We start from the raw sequence: 18147 nt of genomic DNA on the forward strand, positions 1-18147 counted from the left end.
TGAAGATAGAGATAAGGGCTAAAAGTCCATCCTAGCTGAGAGACAGATGCCTATGTCTGGGAAGTAACTAGATCTCAAGAACAAGCTTGAGTAAAGGCTCAGAGATGCAAAGCAGTTAGAGGCAACATGGGCTCAGATCTCTCTGTAGATAATGATCCTTTTAATGGTCCCAGACACTATAATATGATTCCTTCTGATTCTTAAATGGGGCCAACTTCACTAGTGATACCTGGTAAGAACTAATACTTAGTAAACTGAAATCTTGGTTTGCCTTTACCTCATTTTTGGAGTAACCCTACAGAACTTGTCCAATAAAAAGCCCGTGGTTTCCTCTTAGCCCACCCTCTGTGCTTCACTCCTTTCTGCTCCCTCTATTGTTACAAACATTTTCCAGGTGCCAATCTCTATTCTAGACACAATAGGAAGATACGGGGGATGGAGCACAATCTGGAAAAGATATAAAAACTCAAAGAAACATCAGTGAATGCAAATAAAGACACAGAACTTAGATTGGGAGAAAAGAACGTTTATAAAGCAATTAGGTGTCATTATTTCCTCGACAATCCCAGAGAAGTAAATATCTTCTAGCCTTTTTATATTGATGAAGTATGTGGATGCCAAATGATTCCAAATGATTAATGAATGCCATAGTTAAAAATAATACAAGAAAAGAAAAAAGTTACAGTTAGTCTGGAAATATAAGACTAGAGATAGAGAAGGTTCAGGAAAAGCCAAAGAAATAGTTGTCCTGACCAGCACATACGCAGTGGAAGTTCCTTGAAACTTAGAACATGTTTGTGTTAAAATGTTTGTGGCAGCCCTTTTTGTAGTGGCTAAAAACTAGAACCTGAATGGATGCCCATCAATTGGAGAATGACTGAATAAGTTGTGGTATATGAATGTTATGGAATATTATTGTTCTGTAAAAAATGACCAGCAGGATGAATACAAAGAGGCTTGGAGATATATGAACTGACGCTGAGTGAAATGAGCAGAACCAAGAGATCATTATACACGGCAACAAGACTATACAATGATCAGTTCTGATGGATGTGGCCCTCTTCAACAATGAGATGATTCAAACCAGTTCCAATTGTTCAGTGATGAAGAGAACCATATATACCCAGAGAGAAGACTGTGGGAACTGAGGGTGAACCAGAACATAGCATTTTCACACTTTCTATTGCTGTTTGCTTGCATTTTGTTTTCCTTCTCAGGTTTTTTTCTTTCTAGATCCAATTTTTCTTGGGAAGCAAGATAACTATATAAATATATATATATAATATATTGGATTTAACATATATTTTAATATATTTAACATGTATTGAACTACCTGCCATCTAGGGGAGGGGATGAGGGGAAAGAGGGAAAAATTTGGAACAGAAAGTTTTCAAAGGGTCAGTGTTGAAAAATTACCTATGAATATGTTTTGTAAATAAAAAGCTTTAATTTAAAAAAAAAAAAAACATGTTTTACATTCTCCATTCTTCTTATCTGAGGGCCCCTGAATCTCTGGAGAGTATCTTTTTGACAATGTCCTCGATGACTTCCTTGACCTTATCATTCCTAAAGGTGAAGATGAAGGGATTGAGGAAGGGGGTCACCACAGATGTCAATAGGGCCACCACCTTGTTGAAGTCTGTAGAGTGGCCCTTACTAGGTCTCACATAGATGAAGATGGAACTGCCATAGCCAAGAACCACCACAGTGAGGTGGGAGGCACAGGTGGAGAAGGCTTTCTGACGACCAGAGGAAGAGGAGATACGCAGCACAGAAGCCATAATGAAGATGTAGGAGATCAAAATTAGCAGCAGGGTGGTCAATACAAAGAGAAGAGAAAGGAAGAAGTCCATGCGTTCAATGTGGTGGGTCTCTGAACACGAGAGTTTGAGAAGTGGGGCAGAGTCACAAAAGAAATGGTCAATGACATTGGGGCCACAGAACCAGAGCCGGCTTTTTTGGATGGTGGGGGAAATGATTGAGAAGAAACCCACCACCCAGCATGCTACCACCAGCCTAATGCAAACTTGGTTGCTCATGATAGTTGGGTAATGCAAGGGGCGGCAGATTGCAATGTAACGGTCAAAGGCCATGGCAGTGAGAATGAGGAAATCAGTAGAACCCAGGGAAAAGTAGAAGAAGGATTGGGTCAGGCATTCAGCCAGGGAGATGGTTTTGTGTGTGGACAGCAGATCGGCCAGCAGCCTGGGCACAACAGTGGAAGTGACAAGCATCTCCATGAGGGAAAAGTTGCAAAGGAAAAAGTACATGGGTGAGTGGAGGCGAGAATCAAGGTAAGTGATTGTGATGATAGACAGGTTCCCCAGGATGATCAGCACATACACCAACAGGATAAATAGGAAGAGAAGGACCTGGAATTCTTGGAGATGAGAAAAACCCCAGAGCACAAAGTTCCTGACCATAGTATGATTATTCATCATTCAGGATATCAGTTTATTGTGCCAGCTGTGAGGCAGAACAAGTCCATTAAGAGGTCACCCAATTTGAGTCATTGTATCAAGCATCACATAGGTACATATATCTCCTGGGGTCTCTGGAACCCTGGTCTTCTGGATATGAATCCCTGAAAAAACCAAGGTGATATAATCCCATTAGAATTTCAAATGGAGAAAGGAGATTATCTAGTAGGTTATTTACTTGAGAGTGGGAGTACAGAGAATTAGCATTTCCTCTAAATTTTGCAGGATCACCTTCTCATAGGAGAAAAGTTACATCCAACTTCTTTGGTGATCTAAACGTGCTAATCCCAATCACAATCAATGTTATGAGCAATATAGACAAAATAAATGAACAAAATATTAAACTTGACAGTAGATTAGCACAGTACTAGAATTTCATGCTAGAGAAAAAATAGATTCAACAGAATTTATCTGAATTCTTTAGGTGTGGAACTTACAGAGTTTTCCATCAAATACTTCTATAATTGCAAGTCTTGGCACCTGCCCCACGGCTCTGAATTCATTGCTCAAGTCTTTCCTTATAGTAAGCAATTAAGAAGTAGCCATTGAGTCAATGAGCCAATGAAAGAATGAATTTCTCCTTTCAAACACAATTGTTGGCCACAATTATTCCATTTCTAGGAAGGGGGGAAAAGAAGGCTTTTTCCCAGATGGAATAATAAAACACCAAATAGACATTGAGACAGTTCCAAATTGGAGGTCCACAAACCCTCACATTATCTTCACTATGGCACATCCCATATACAAGTGCTTATTACTTAAGAACCTACAATGTACTTATTAACCAAACAGTAACATTCAGGATCATTCTCTTGGCTTTGTAATTGTCCCCCTCCAATAATCTGATTCTATATACTTTATCCACCTTATCTGATTCCACAATAGCTAACTATAGCTAACATTATTGAGAATGTATGAATATTGGAGTTAGAGGAAGAGGACAAGGATCTTCATCCTAATTTTTCCATTAAGTGACTGACCTTAAAATCACTTTCCAGAGCATAATAAAGAGGAAATTACATTTTAGATCAAGAAGACTGAGGTTCAAATCCTGGTTATGTAATATACTGACTGTAGGATATTGAACAAGTTGCTTTACCTTCCTTGTAATCTTCCTTGTAATTGTAAAATGGGGCACTGGACTACCTGACCCTTTGAGCTCTAAATCCTGTGAGTTCCTAAAACTCTGTTTCCTTAGCTCTAAAATGGGATAGTCTTCCCTGTCTTTCAAGTAATAAATGGTAAGGCTTATATGTGATTACTATTGAAAAGTACATTGAAAATTAGAAAGTGAAATACAAAAATTATGCATTAATATCATCTTTGATTATTCTTCAATGCAAGCCTTTTTTTTATCATCAAGGATTCTTCCACTCATAGCTTATGAAAAATATATGCTCATTATACCTCTGTGTCTATGCTTATCATGTACCCTCCATGTAAAATATCTTTCCTTCTCCTTTCTATTTAGTTTTTATCTAGACTCCAAGGTCCATTTAGTTCTAATCTAAGTTTCTTTATCTATGCTTTGCTGATCATTCTAACCCATGATAAATGTCTGTTTTTTTTCTTGTCTTAACATGGCCTTGTATCCCACTCTAATAAAATCTTTCTAATCTTTTATAAACATTTATCACCTTTAAATATGTATATGCATAAGTACACATATATACTTAACTCCTGATTGATGTGAGCATCTCAGTGGAAATCTCCATTTCCTCTCCCATTCCTCTTCCCAAATATATGATCTTCCCAAATACACAGACTCATACATAAATTCTCTACATAAAACTTATTTCAATGTATTCATATGCACAAAAGTAAAGGTGGGTTCCCAGACATTCTGCCTTTGGTTCCAATTGGCTGATAGAATCTTTAAAATTGATAGGTTGGTTGTTGTCCTTTGTTATTGAAGAGAATCAACATGACATCACTATGCTAACCTTGGGACTGTGGCTGATCAGACCAAAAGAAACTGGGAATGCTCTGCCACACGTTGGATGCAAATAGTCCCTATGAACATTTGGGGTAGCTTCGCAAACTTTGCACAATTCATGCTCATTCTGATCTAATTCAATTCTGCTTTGCTCATAGACCACAGCACTTTCTCTAATGAGGTACACCATGCTGGGCGATCCTGTGCCAGTGCCTCCCATGTGATGCAATCAATTCTAAAGTTCTTAAGAGAGACCTTGAGAGTGAACTTGTATCACTCTTTCTGACCACCTTGTGGGCACTTGCCCTGTGCCTATCACTAAAATAATCTTTTTGGTAAGAATACATTTGGCATTTGGCCTTTAAAATTAGTGATACTGAACTCTTTGCTCCACCCCCACCACCCTACCTCTCTACCTCTCTTTCAATTACTCTTATTTGCTGTGTCCAAAAAGGGAAAGGCTTAAATCTACCTATAGTATGGACACTATGAACTGAGCCAGTAAGAGAGGAAGCACTTTCCTTCCCCTTCTCCCTCTTCTTTTGCTCTGACTTCAAGAAATGATCCTGGAAATATTCACTTTTTTATATGTTGTTTGTCCTCAGTTTCAGGTATGGGAGATAACTTTCATAGGACCCAGGAATTTGAACCATGGTGACCTTGAAACTAAGATTGGAGATACCCATGGTATAGTCAGCAAGCCCAGCATTTTGTACTTGTTCAATCATTTCAATCATGTCCAACACTTTGTGATCCCATTCGGAATTTTCTTGGCAAAAACACTGGAGTAGTTGCCATTTTCTTCTCTAATTCATCACATAGATGAGAAAACTGAGGCAAACAGGGTTAAGTAACTTGCCCAGGGTCACATAACTAGTAAGTGTCTGAGATCAGATTTGAATTCAGGAAAATGAGTCTTCCTGATTCTAGGACTATCACTATTACTTACTGTGTGTCACCTATCTGCCCAGCATAGATGCCCTGAAAATCCAGGATGATCAGGACCAAACTCTGAGAGCATTTTTTTGGATTTGAAGCAGACACTGTGTGCTTTGGGAACTCAGTTCCTTTTAATGAAATAATCACAGTTGCTAAAGCCCAAAAAATAATTTCTTACCTGGTAGACTTTCTGTAGCTGGACCATCCAGAGTGAAGTCTTTCAGATTTAAGGATTTAGAGCAATTGCATTCTGTGAATAGTAGTTAATTAGCTTATACATCAGCATTCCTAAAAGAGAAATAACTGGTACAACTTTTTCTGGCAAATCAAAGTTAACAATAAAATGTGACAATACTAGTGGCTTTAACTAACTCCTCTTCCTTTCACATCTCTCTTTGACTCCTTTCCCCTTTAAGTCCTTTTTTCTCTTTCTATGTCTCTCCCAACATCCTTCTTTTTCTGTCCTCTCCCCCATTTACTTTCACCATTTTCCTTTCCTTACCTCTCCCTTTTTCTGTTTTTATCCCTTTTTCTATATTACTTCCATATTTTTTCCTCTCAGGTTGCTTTACTCTTTACTTTCATAATTAACCATAATATACCATTTACTAATATATTTAATTACATAATATGCTAATTACATATTTCTTTGGAGTCTATTCTTAATTTAAAAGTAGTAAGTCTTCTAATCGAATTAAAACCAAAATTGTTTCTTTTTGCCTATATGAGACTCAATTAATTTTTCCTCCATGCAACTGAGTCCCTGACCCACCATAGAAAACAAAAGCAGTATGGCATCTATAAAAAAAATTGCTGCATTTCAGTTCTTATACTCCTAGGCCTTCCTATCCCCTGCAAATTTTTCTATTTCATACAAACAGCCATCAAGCCTGTGTTCACATTGTATCCTCTTTTTGAATGTCCTCACTCCTCAAATTGTCTATCAAATTCCTACTACCCTTTAAAGTCTAATCAAATGTTGCTTCTTCTAGGAACCCTGATTCCTCCTCATTAGATCGACTTTTGAATCCCACAAAATATTATTCTGCTTCTTTTTTATGCCCTTTCAATATTTAATTTTATAAAATTAGTTAATTTCATATTTCCACTATAGACTGATTTCCATGATGGTGTTCTAGCTAAATTTTTCAGCTCTTCAGTTCCCAACAGTTGTTTTCTGAACACAGTAAGCACTTATAAATTTGATAAATTACAGTGAAGGCTATGGTAAACTTTTGCCCTAAATTATAGTTAAAGATGATAAGAGTCTCAACTGCTTCATTCTATACATGAAGAAACTTAGAAAAAGAATTTAAGCAATTGATCCAAGATCACATGTAGCAAATCTCATTTGAAATACATTGAATTGACAAAGTCAGAGGACCTGGTTAGTTGTATCCATAGTATTTATCACTTAAGAAGCTTCATGGCTTCATAAGCAAGTCACCTTAACCTTTCTTATCCTCAGTTTATCTATAAAATAAAAATAATTGTATTAGTAGTCCCTAAACTCCTATTGTGATAGCAAGCTCCTTGAAGACATAAACTTTGTATTTCAAGTTTATTTAACACAGAGGTTTGATATAACTACTGTTGGATGCATATATCCATGCATATTGAATGAACAAATGACTTTCTAAACCTTTGTCCAAGGCCTTTATGAGTCCAGATAACTTCATCTCTGTGCCAGTTTATGGGATGATCTCCAGCCATGCCTTCCCAACATCAAAGCTAATCTAAGACCATGAAACTTCAGACCACTAAAATTCCCAGGAACTGGGCTAGATCATTACCTTGGCTACTTACCACTCAAGTGATCTCAGGCAAAGGATGTCACTTCTCTGAAGCTCCATTTTTTTAAATCTATAAAATGAAGGGTATGATGTCCCAAATTCCTCTTAGGCTTATTTAAGATAAAAGATAATAAGCAGCAAGGTTATTATGGAACTTTAAATGCCAAATAGAGAAGGATATATTTGAGCCTGGAGATAATAGAAAGGTTAAAGAGTAGGCAGGTACTCTTTACAAACGTTACCTTCTTTTATCCTCTCAGTGCCCTTGGAAAGTAGGTATATTTTAATCCCCATTTTATAGATGAAGAAATTAAGACAGAAGACAGGTGATTTGCCCAAGTTTACACAGCTAATAAGTATCTGAGGTTAAATTCAAATTCATGTATTCTTGACTTCAGATCCAGTGTTTTATCCATTGCAGCAATTAGCTACCTACAATATATATAGATAAAAATAATATATTTTTAAGAACTGGCAGATATTTCAGAGTACTATCTCATCCTACTGTATTTAAAAGTCTTCCAGAACTTGTGGTTCTTAACCTACAATCCATGAACTTGTTTTTTTTTTAGTAATATATTTTAATAAAAAACAATTTTAATATAATCAGTTTCATTTTTAGTTCTATGTACTTTATCTTATGCATTTTAAATTATTATTCTGAAAAAGTTCCAAAAGCTTCACCTGTCTGTCAAAGACTCCATGACACAAAGCCATGACTTATGACCCTTGGGGTTCAAGAAGTCTATGAATAGATTTCATAGGGTCTCTGAACTTGGATGGAAAAATACTTACAGTTTTATTTTCTCTCATCTCAAGCTAAAATTCAGCATTTCCTTTAATTATTTAAATCGTTATTCTGAAAAGGGGTCCATAGGTCTTATCAGATTGTCAAAGAGATCAATGATGCAAAAAAAAATTGAGAATGCCCAAGCTTCTCTACGTCAATCATTCCCATGTTCCATTTCTATCAGCAGGCTCACTAAGGAGGATGAATGGAAAGACTACTGAATCTGGTATCAGAAAGTCACATTATGAATCCCTGTTTCCTCATTTACTGTCTATGTGACTATAGATAGCTAGAATAGGTCTTGATTTCTTTATCTGAAAAAATAGGGACTTAGACTAAATGAAGCTCCTTCCAACTTCCAAAAGTATAAAAAAATAACCCTAACTTCTGTCTTAGTTTCTTCATCTGTAAAATAGCGACGAAATCAAAATTCTTATACACATTTCCAAATTCCTCATATTCTAGATTTCCCATTCAGTTAAATCACAGTGAATTTTTGATTAGGATAAAACTTTCCAGTATTGGAAAGACCTCCAGCCATCACTGAGTCCAGCCCATACTTTAAAAAAGAAGCTCCACCCAAAAAAGTGGTCATAATATGCATACTAAAGAACAGATAGTTCCACTGGGTCTTGGTCATTCAACTTCTGGAATAACATGTTCATTTTGGGCACCATATTTTAGATGAGACATTAATAAGCTAAAGTGTTACAAAGGAAGGCATACAGTCTGGGGAAGTACCTCAATATCATTCCAGATAGAGAAGAGATAAAAGTACCAGTAATATTTGCTTTTCTTCAAAAAAGACATTACATATCCCCATTTTGGCATTTTTTCCAGGCTGTCTGCCATGCCTAGAATATTCTCCTTCCTCAAATCCATCTGTTTATCATCCTGTCTTCCCTCAAATCCAACCTAAAATCCTCTCTTCTATAGGAAGCCTTTCCCAACCTCATTCTTCCTATTGATTATTTCCAATTTCTATTGTCTATAAATTATTTGCATGTTTAACTGTGCATTAAACGTTGAGTCCCTTGAGAACAGGGGTTGTCATTTACCTTTCTTTGTATCTCCAGTACTTAATACCGATCATGGAACATAATTAGTACTTAATATATGTTTTCTTATGGGCTGATATATATCTTAGAGGAAAAATGATGTAGGAGAGACATTGTAATTGTTGTAAGTTTTTGAAGAAAGATAGGACTCATTTTACTTGACCCTAGAAGGCAAAGGGGGATTCAATTGATGGGATTTTCAGTGAGACTGATTTTTGGCTAAATATAAGAGGTAGTGCTTCACATTGGGAAAAGCTGTTCTTTATTGAGGTCAGGAGGGGGAGAGCTAGATGATACAGTGGATAGAGCATTTGACAGAGATTCAGGAAGACTCATCCTCCAATCAAATATGACCCGAGACACTAAGAGTGTGATCTTGGGCAAGTCACTTAACCCTGTTAGCCTCAATTTGCTCACTCGTAAAATGAACTAGAGAAGAAAATCTCAAATGACTCCAAGATCTCCTCCAAAAAATCCCAAATAGGGTAACAAAGAGTTGGACACAACTGAAAAATGGCTGAACTGCAGCAAGGAATAGGGGTAAAGTCCTAATAACTAGGGCAAAACAAAACTTGAATTAACTGCCATGGTAGTTAATAGGTTTCCTTCAAATTGAAGGATTTCAAATGGATCATAGAAGATTATTTATCAGATTCCTTATTGAGAAGAATCCCTATTAAATTCAAATTAGACTACATGACTTTTGAGATCCCTATAAACATAGACAGTATAGGACAATAAGGACAGCTTGAGCAAGATGTAAAAACATAAATCTCACAAATAGTCAGGTTTATCCTCCTTTTCTTCAAATTTACCTGCTGCTTTTCTTCAAATTACCTTTTTTACCTCTATAAGGGAGGCAGGGGTACCAATTCATACCGCTATTCTACCTTGGCTAGCCCAGCCTCTGCCTTCCCTGTTTGACTGAAGACCTCAGCACCTGGCAGACAGGACTTAGAAAGCTCAGATGATCAAAGAAAGGAGGAACACTGTATCGTATAGTTTAGTTGTGCTTAGCACAGGACTTAACACCGAGTAAGAATTTAATACATATTCTCCCTCTTTGTCTCTCTGTTCATGTGTCCATGTCTGTCTGTCCAGTCTCTCAGTCTCTCTCTGTTTCTCTCCATCACACACACACACACACACACACACACACACACACACACACACACTTTCTCTGTTTCCCAATTTTTCGTTTCTCCCTCTCTCCTCGGTGTCCCTTTCTCCCCCTTTCTCCCTGTCATTTCTCATCTCTAGTAGAACCCAGATTAAGCAAAGATAGAAACCTGCAGGAGATTAAGGCTATTACAAGCCATCATATCTTCATTGCCTTTTCTATTCTGACTTACTGATCAGGACTCTTAAAGATAGCAAATACATGAACCACTCACCTGAGTCAGCTAGAAGCCTCCATCTCTTCTCATCTCTGACAACTGACTGAATGACATTTCTGCCTGCAATAAAAGCATGATAGTCATTCCCAGGAAGCAGTGACCATCTGGGTACACAGTCATTCCTCAAGTACTATCCCTAACTCTGAGAAGGGGAGTTCCAGGGAGGAGCTGTGTCAGACCCTGGACCTTGGAAAGAAGCTATGAACCTTGAAAGGAAGCATAAGGAGTGTCTGCCTGCCTGCCTATACTCTCTTGTCTCTCTCAAGGCAAAATTTTCCTGTAGCTGAGTCCTTTCTGGCTGCCCTAAAAGCCTCTGTGCTTGGTATTCTTGGGGAACGGAATACAACAGGAATCCTTCAGGAATATAGATAAGTAAGAGAAAATGACTCCATGCTTCCAACTCCCTGAGAGGAGAGGGCTGGGCAAATCAAATCACTTGTTTCATTTATATGCAATAGCTAAAAAGGATAAAGCTTTGGTCCCCATAATGGTAAGTTCCCTAGAGGGAAAAGTGGGAAGGGGAAAATATCTCCTAGGCAAATTCACCAGAGACTGGAAATCAGGAAATCTGGCTCTTTTCTCACACAACTACCTGCTCTTGGGACTTTACTATCTTATCAATGATGTTCCCCATTCACTCAGACTACTATGGTTCCAAAACATTAATTTTTTTAATTTATAAAAAAAGACTTCTAAAATCTTTATAATTTGGATAAATGCCATGACATGACACAATTCTAGATAAAGGAAGCTAAAGCACAGTGCCCATTTTCTACCAGAGAGGTGATGGACTAAAAATATAGAACAAGACATACATTTTTATATCTGGTCAACTTAGGATTTGTTTTGTTTTATTATGAATATTTGTTATGAAGGTTTTTTAAAATTCAAATGGAAGGAATAGGAAGGAAAGAAAATAAAATTGTTCAGTGGAAAACTAAATGTAATTAAAATTTTTTAAATGAGCCTTGTCAGTTCTATTTTCACAATACCCCTAGCATCTTGTAGTCTTGATTTTTTCTTACCCTGTCTACTTTCTTGCATTATCAGAATAACCATTTAATATTAAAATAATCATACAGTGGATGCTTTTCCCTTTAATCTGCCCTTTAAACTTCTGTACAATTAATATTTTTATGTATAAAACTGACTATATTCCCTTCTGCTCAAGAACCTTCAGTGACTCTTCTTTATAGCTCATCTTCCTAAACTGACATTCAAGATCCCCCTCAGCAATCTTCTCTTCCTACCTTACCTCATCCTGTGATTCAAGAAACTGTAGCTTGCACAGCAGAAATATGCTTGTTAAAAAAAATCTTGGCAGATAAGCTAAATTAGTTTGGAGGTGAGTTAGGTGATGTATACCCCAAGCATGTAAAGACATTGACCAGCAGAATGAGCAGATGAGAATAATTTCTTCCATTAGCCACAAAGATGGCTGAAGCAAACACTATGGAACACTTAGAAGTTCGTCAGACATAGAAGATGACAAGGTCATGCACTATATCCTGGCCCATCACCAATCATCCTGACTTTTATCTTACCACTGGAAGACTCTGGAAGAAAGAATCAGGCTGACAACTTTGTGTAACTCTGCCTCACTTGAATCCAATTCACGGGCAAGTCAACACATCATCCCGTTATGTCATTAGTCCTTTTTGAAAATGAAAGATGAACCACATGTCATATTACTTCCCCCCCACATAACTTGTTCTTTAGGCAAACTGTACAAATCACCATTTTAGTACTTTTCTTATACCTTTTTTCATTCATTTCCATGTCATCATTATATTTTTATATTGTAATGTTTCGGTGATGAGTTTTGTGGAGAAATCTTATTTTACATAAATCCTACACATTTCCTAGTTCTTATTCCAGTATTCTATATGTTGATGGAATTTAATTAATATTTGTTGAATTTGATGAAAGTCCCCTGAAAATATTTTACTTTATTCATTTATAGTTAGTGAAAATAAATCAAATTCACTTTTCCTAAGTTTCCTGGTATGTGTGTGGGGAGAGAGATGGAAAAAGAGCAAGCCAGTGATTTGAGTCGAAGGCTTTATCTCCAAAAACCAGAGAATCAACAGGGCATTAGAGAAAATGGAAGGACAACTGAAGACAAATGTGTAAAGTTGAAATGATGATTCAATGTGTTAAGTCTTAAAGGCATGTGGTAGTTAAAGCTATTCTCTATTTTATCTTGGAGCAGTTCAGATTTACAAGATAATGGAGAAACTGAAACCATTAATTGTTCATCTCAAGATTTTATATTGCTGACTTCAAATCAGGAAAGCTGAGAAAGAAGTAATTGGCACATTTTAACTCAATTCAATTTTATATTTAGCCAGTGTTCATCCTATGCACTTGATCATCATGCTGATGTTGGAGTTGAGGAGAAAGACAGAGACAAAGACAGAAAGAGGGAAGTATAGATAAGAGAGAGATGTAATAATACTATAGAATCTATATAAGTTTAAGTATATTATATACTGTTGCTGGAGCTATAAAACCGATTATGTTTTACATTATGTATCCATTATATAACAGAATTTGAAACAATGTATGAAAAGTCACTATGTTATTGATACTACTTAACCTAGGAATGGCACAACTAGACTACATAATAAAATATTCATAGTAGTAATATTTGTGACAGCAAAAAAAAAAAAATGAACTCTTGCCCAGATACTTTGCTTTTGTTTTTAAATGTAGCAAAAGACAACGTTATGGTAGCAAAGAACTTTGACTAAAGGTCACAATTAGCAATGGTTAGAATTAAGTAGATCTAGCCAGAAGTCAGATTGGATCCAAAAATGGGAAGTGGGAGGATAGTAGAAAAATAGATTGAAAACAGGAAAGGACCTTAGAAGTCATCTAATTTACCTGCTATCCCATTTTACAGATGAAACCCAAAAGCTGAATGAGTTTACAAACTAGTACATAGGAAAGCTCGCATTTAACCCCTAGTCCTCTGACTGCAAATAGAACATCCTCATACTTTCAAGTGCTCTACTAGTTTCAACTTTATCTTCCAAGAGATATTGTATATCCTCTTTTCTTAAACACATTTTATTTCAAGGAAAACAAGGAAATACAAGATAAATGGAAGGAGATACTTCAAAGAGTCAGATACCCCTGTCCCAATTCAGCCTGAGCCCCACAGAATTGGACAGTTGGATAATTGATATACAAGAGTTCAAGATGTAAGGAAGCATCGGAAGTTGAAAAGTTAGAGATTTGGGTCATCATTTTCTTAGTCTGCATGTAGTTTCTCTGTTCTCTCTCTCAAGGGCCCAATTATTCCTTTACTTTGTAAAGTTGGTAAGATACTAAAGAAATTAGTAGAAAGTAATTATATCCTTCTGAGATTTAATACAACTTTATTCAGCTCTTCCTCCCAAAATAATCACTCTTCCCCAGTTCCATTCAAACTTTTGCCCTCTCCCTCCCTGATCTATCCCTAATGGAATACAGAGCTAGCATTCTTGACTCATAGATGGGTCATGGTTCAGATTTCAGAACAGGTTCTCTGCTCAATACCTATGACCCCTCCAATCAAAAGCCTGAGAATTACAGCATGTTTCTCACCTTAAATCCAAATTTCTTATCCTGTCATTCAAGCCCCTACATCAATGGAACTTACTATCCCAATCCTTTGCATTCCAAACTTACTCTTCTAGCCCCATTTGCCTTGTCTTCATGTCCCATGTCCCATAAGCCCTTGTTAATCTTATCATCCCAACATGATTTGTTCATTCTACTTGCAAATCTTTTTTCACTCATTCCTCCTATTCTGAATATACCTCCTCATTCTCTCATTCCTCCTCTTCCAATCTTGTCATGTAACTTTAGAACATGATTTTAAATTCTTTTCCTAAATTTGCCTGGTTCTGACTTTTCTTTCATTATCCAGAGACTCAGTGTATACTACATTCAAACCATCCTTTATTCTTTTATAGATACTAGTGAAAAATTCTGCAAAGATCCAGGAGTCATGGAGTAAAATTATTCAGTTTACTAGAATCTTAGGAGTCTGGTTGGTTCTATTTCCACTAAAGTTCTTGTTCCATCTTCTTTTCTTCCTTCTCAAAGCTGCCACCACTCTAATCCAGAACCTCATCATCTCTCACTTGGTCTATTACAATACCAGTGGTAGAGAAGAGCTCTCCTACATGGTCTTCCAGATTCCAGTCTCTCCCCCTTTCCAAGACATCCTCTAGACATTTCCCAAAGTGGCATTCCTAAAGCACTGCTCTGATCATTTCATTCCCCCTACTCCATAATATCTAGTGCCTCATCACCAGATCTTTGATCAAAAAAATAGTCATTCCTTCCTCATCATAATGATTGCCCCCACAATTTGAAAATCTGTGTTAAAATTTTTTGGTTCTCTCTTCATACCAGAGAAGTCTGAATTTTTCTTTTTCTTTTATGGAGTGTATACAGTACATTGTTGTAAAAATTGGATAAAGTATTTGGTCACAGGTTTTGTGTTGTCTGCTGGCCTTTGCATGTTGTCTGTAACCTCCACAAAACTCCCCAAAAATTCCCATTTAATTTCTTCTGCCAACCCATGATATATCGAAATCACAATAAGGTAAGTCACAATGTAGAAGGGATTACTGTACAAACTTTTCTGCTGGCCATTTAAAGCCCTTCATAAACTGGCTTTTCTAGGTTTCTTATGTATTGCTTCCCTATATTTACTCTTTAGGCAGGCTAGGTTAGTCTACTTGCCACTGCTCACACTTGGCATAATCTCATGTCTCCATGCCTTTTCATAGGCTGGCCCCATGTTTATAATATACTCCCCTCATCTTAAATACACTTTCTAATCATCTCTGACTCTTAAGTATTCTTACCTTCCCAATCTGGAATTGTGTTTCCTAAAGCCAAGAACAAATTTATTTTGGTTTTGTATCTCATATTCCTAGCACATAGGATGTGCTAAATAAGTGCTTATAGATTGATTTACCATTTTATTCTCCTCTCAAGTATTTTCATTAACTCCCTATGACCTTTTGGACAAAATATAAACTTCTTTTCATATAAGCTTGTCTTTTAAGGTTATACATTATCAGACTCTAGACTCTCCGATAGACTTATCTCACATCATTCTCCTTCACTTTCTCTGGGCTTCAGTGAAACTAGTTTCTTCTCTATGCTCAAAAAGTTATCAAACTGTGCATACCCTTTGATCCAGCAGTGTTACTACTGGGCTTATATCCCAAAGAGATCATAAAGAAGGGAAAGGGATCTGTATGTGCACGAATGCAGCCCTCTTTGTAGTGGCTAGAAACTGGAAACTGAGTGGATGCCCAGAGTGGAGAATGGCTGAATAAATTGTGATATATGAATATTATGGAATATTATTGTTCTGTAAGAAATGACCAACAGGATGATTTCAGAAAGGCCTGGAGAGACTTACACGAACTGATGCTGAGTGAAATGAGCAGGACCAGGAGATCATTATATACTTCAACAACAATACTATATGATGACCAGTTCTGATGGACCTGGCCATCCTCAGCAACGAGATCAACCAAATCATTTCCAATGGAGCAGTAATGAACTGAACCAGCTATGCCCAGAAAAAGAACTCTGGGAGATGACTAAAAACCATTACATTGAATTCCCAGTCCCTATATTTATGCCTACCTGCATTTTTGATTTCCTTCACAAGCTAATTGTACAATATTTCAGAGTCTGATTCGTTTTGTACAGCAAAATAACGGTTTGGTCATGTATACTTATTGTGTATCTAATTTATATTTAAATATATTTAACATCTACTGGTCATCCTGCCATCTGGCGGAGAGGGTGGGGGGTAAGAGGTGAAAAATTGGAACAAAAGATTTGACAATTGTTAATGCTGTAAAGTTACCCATACATATAACCTGTAAATAAAAGGCTATTAAATAATAAAAAAAAACTAGTTTCTTCTTTTTTATTTAACTGTTTTGTTGTCATTCTCCATTAAGCTGTAATCTACTGGAATTCAGGGGCTGTTTTTCATTTTTATCTTTGTTTCTCCAGATTTAACCCAAAGTCTTAGAACTTGCGATTAATAATTACACTTCTATTAGGAGGAATTCCCACAGAGTGGGTAGACAATTACATTTGGAGTCAGGGGGATCTGAATTTTACTCACACTTTACTGACACATTTTAGTGGCCAACCTCTCAGTGCACCCAGACATTTCAGACTATAAGTAAAAACTAAAAAGCTGCATTGTTAGAGGGATTTTTACACTGGGAGTTCCTTACACTGGTAATGTTTCAAGTCCTAACTCAGAAAAAGGTAAGAAAAATAAATAAATTTGAAAGCCCAACACTTCACAGTACCTTGCACATGATATGAGATTAATACCTGTTGAGTGAGTGTGTGTATGTATAAATATATATATATATATATATATATATATATATATATATATACACAGTTTATTTTCTATCATTATATATATACAATTTAATTTTCTATCATTAAATATACATATTTATATTCAATATTTGATACTTAATTTAATAATTGATTGATAGATTAATAACAATTCATTTGATTTTAATATTTAATATATTTGATGATAGAAAATTAAATTAAATTGTAATTATGATCTAAGGTCATTAGTATAAATTTTTGTTATTTAAAAGCTGGGTAGTACACTGGATAGAGCAGATACAGTGTGGAGCCAGGAAGATTCATTTTTCAGAGTTCAAATCTGACCTCAAATACCTACTAGTTGTATAATATTGGACAAGTACATAATCCTATTTGTCTCAGTTTCCTTCCCTTTAAAATGATTTGAAGAAGAAAATGTCAAACCCCTATAGTATCTTTGCTAAGGCATCCTAAATAGAGTCACAAAGAGTCATGACTGGGAAACAACTGAACAACAAATTTTCACAGCTCATTTCTTTATGTTAGCTTAGGTAACAGTTTAGAACTAATTTCTAAAGGTGTTAAACATATATTATCACAACGTGTAGAGTTTTTGTCAGTAGGATTGCTGTAGGGATTCTCCAAAAAACGTGCTAAGTACTCAACAGAAACCTAAGTGGGAACTTTTGTCTTCATATCCTGATTCTGAAGTTTATATTAACCTAGTGACCCTAAAATATGCATCTTAGACATTAGGGTCTGCTAGATTGTTGATAAATATAAACCATGTACAGTGATCAGTCAACCTGTATTTGCCCATAGAAATATATGTACTAACAATAACAAGGAAAGGTTTACTCTTTAATGATTATTCTCTTTTGACATATACCCCCAACCCATTCCTTCCTTCTACCATCACCCTCTTTCCCCACCTCCAATAAAAACCAACTAACTGGCATTTTGAGCATTGAACTGCCTCCAACAGTGGTTACTTATATAGTTCATTCTGGAATTAACTGGAATTAACTTCCTTTCTAAGTTTTATTGGGTACCCCTCTGTATCATCCCCATTTAAATTCTATATATCCCACTTGTAGCTTGAAATTTTGGATTTAAACCATCTTGACCTTTCTTTGTGTTTAGAGGAAATTTTAATTTCTTGTGGACCCTACACAATAGCCCCACTTATATTCCAATTCTCTCAGGGTAGATAAGTTAGACATCAAGTCTACCAAGTGAAGGCCCAACCACTATAAATAACAGATGAAAACATTTGACCTACAATCTGGCATCTGAAATGTTAGCTGTTCTGAGAAGCTTCTGTTTCATCTAGAAGAACTGGGGAATGGAGGTAAATATGAATTTATGAC

General features: G+C 36.3%; 1 protein-coding gene across 2 annotated transcripts; it reads right to left on the bottom strand.

Annotated features, from left to right (window-relative positions):
• Positions 1-1490: 1490 nt before the first annotated feature.
• LOC105750826 (olfactory receptor 6V1-like) lies at positions 1491-10682 on the bottom strand. Of its 2 annotated transcripts, XM_031938194.1 has the most exons (4): positions 10391-10682; positions 7162-7218; positions 5534-5643; positions 1491-2584 (listed from the first exon to the last, which is right to left on the bottom strand). In XM_031938194.1, exon 4 carries the CDS (start codon positions 2439-2441, stop codon positions 1491-1493), a length of 951 nt encoding a protein of 316 aa, XP_031794054.1. In that variant the 5' UTR covers positions 2442-2584; positions 5534-5643; positions 7162-7218; positions 10391-10682. The 2 variants fall into 2 exon arrangements, with proteins under 2 accessions (XP_031794054.1, XP_031794055.1); XM_031938195.1 differs by lacking the exon at positions 10391-10682 and having other exon boundaries at positions 7162-7313.
• Between the last annotated feature and the right edge of the window lie 7465 nt (positions 10683-18147).

Source organism: Sarcophilus harrisii, chromosome 5 (genome assembly GCF_902635505.1).
Source record: "Sarcophilus harrisii chromosome 5, mSarHar1.11, whole genome shotgun sequence".
Classification (NCBI taxonomy): domain Eukaryota; kingdom Metazoa; phylum Chordata; class Mammalia; order Dasyuromorphia; family Dasyuridae; genus Sarcophilus; species Sarcophilus harrisii.

What these genes read in the sequence shown, in the direction of transcription:
- LOC105750826 (XM_031938194.1), bottom strand. Translation starts at nt 2,441, where the DNA reads ATGATGAATAATCATACTATGGTCAGGAACTTTGTGCTCTGGGGTTTT.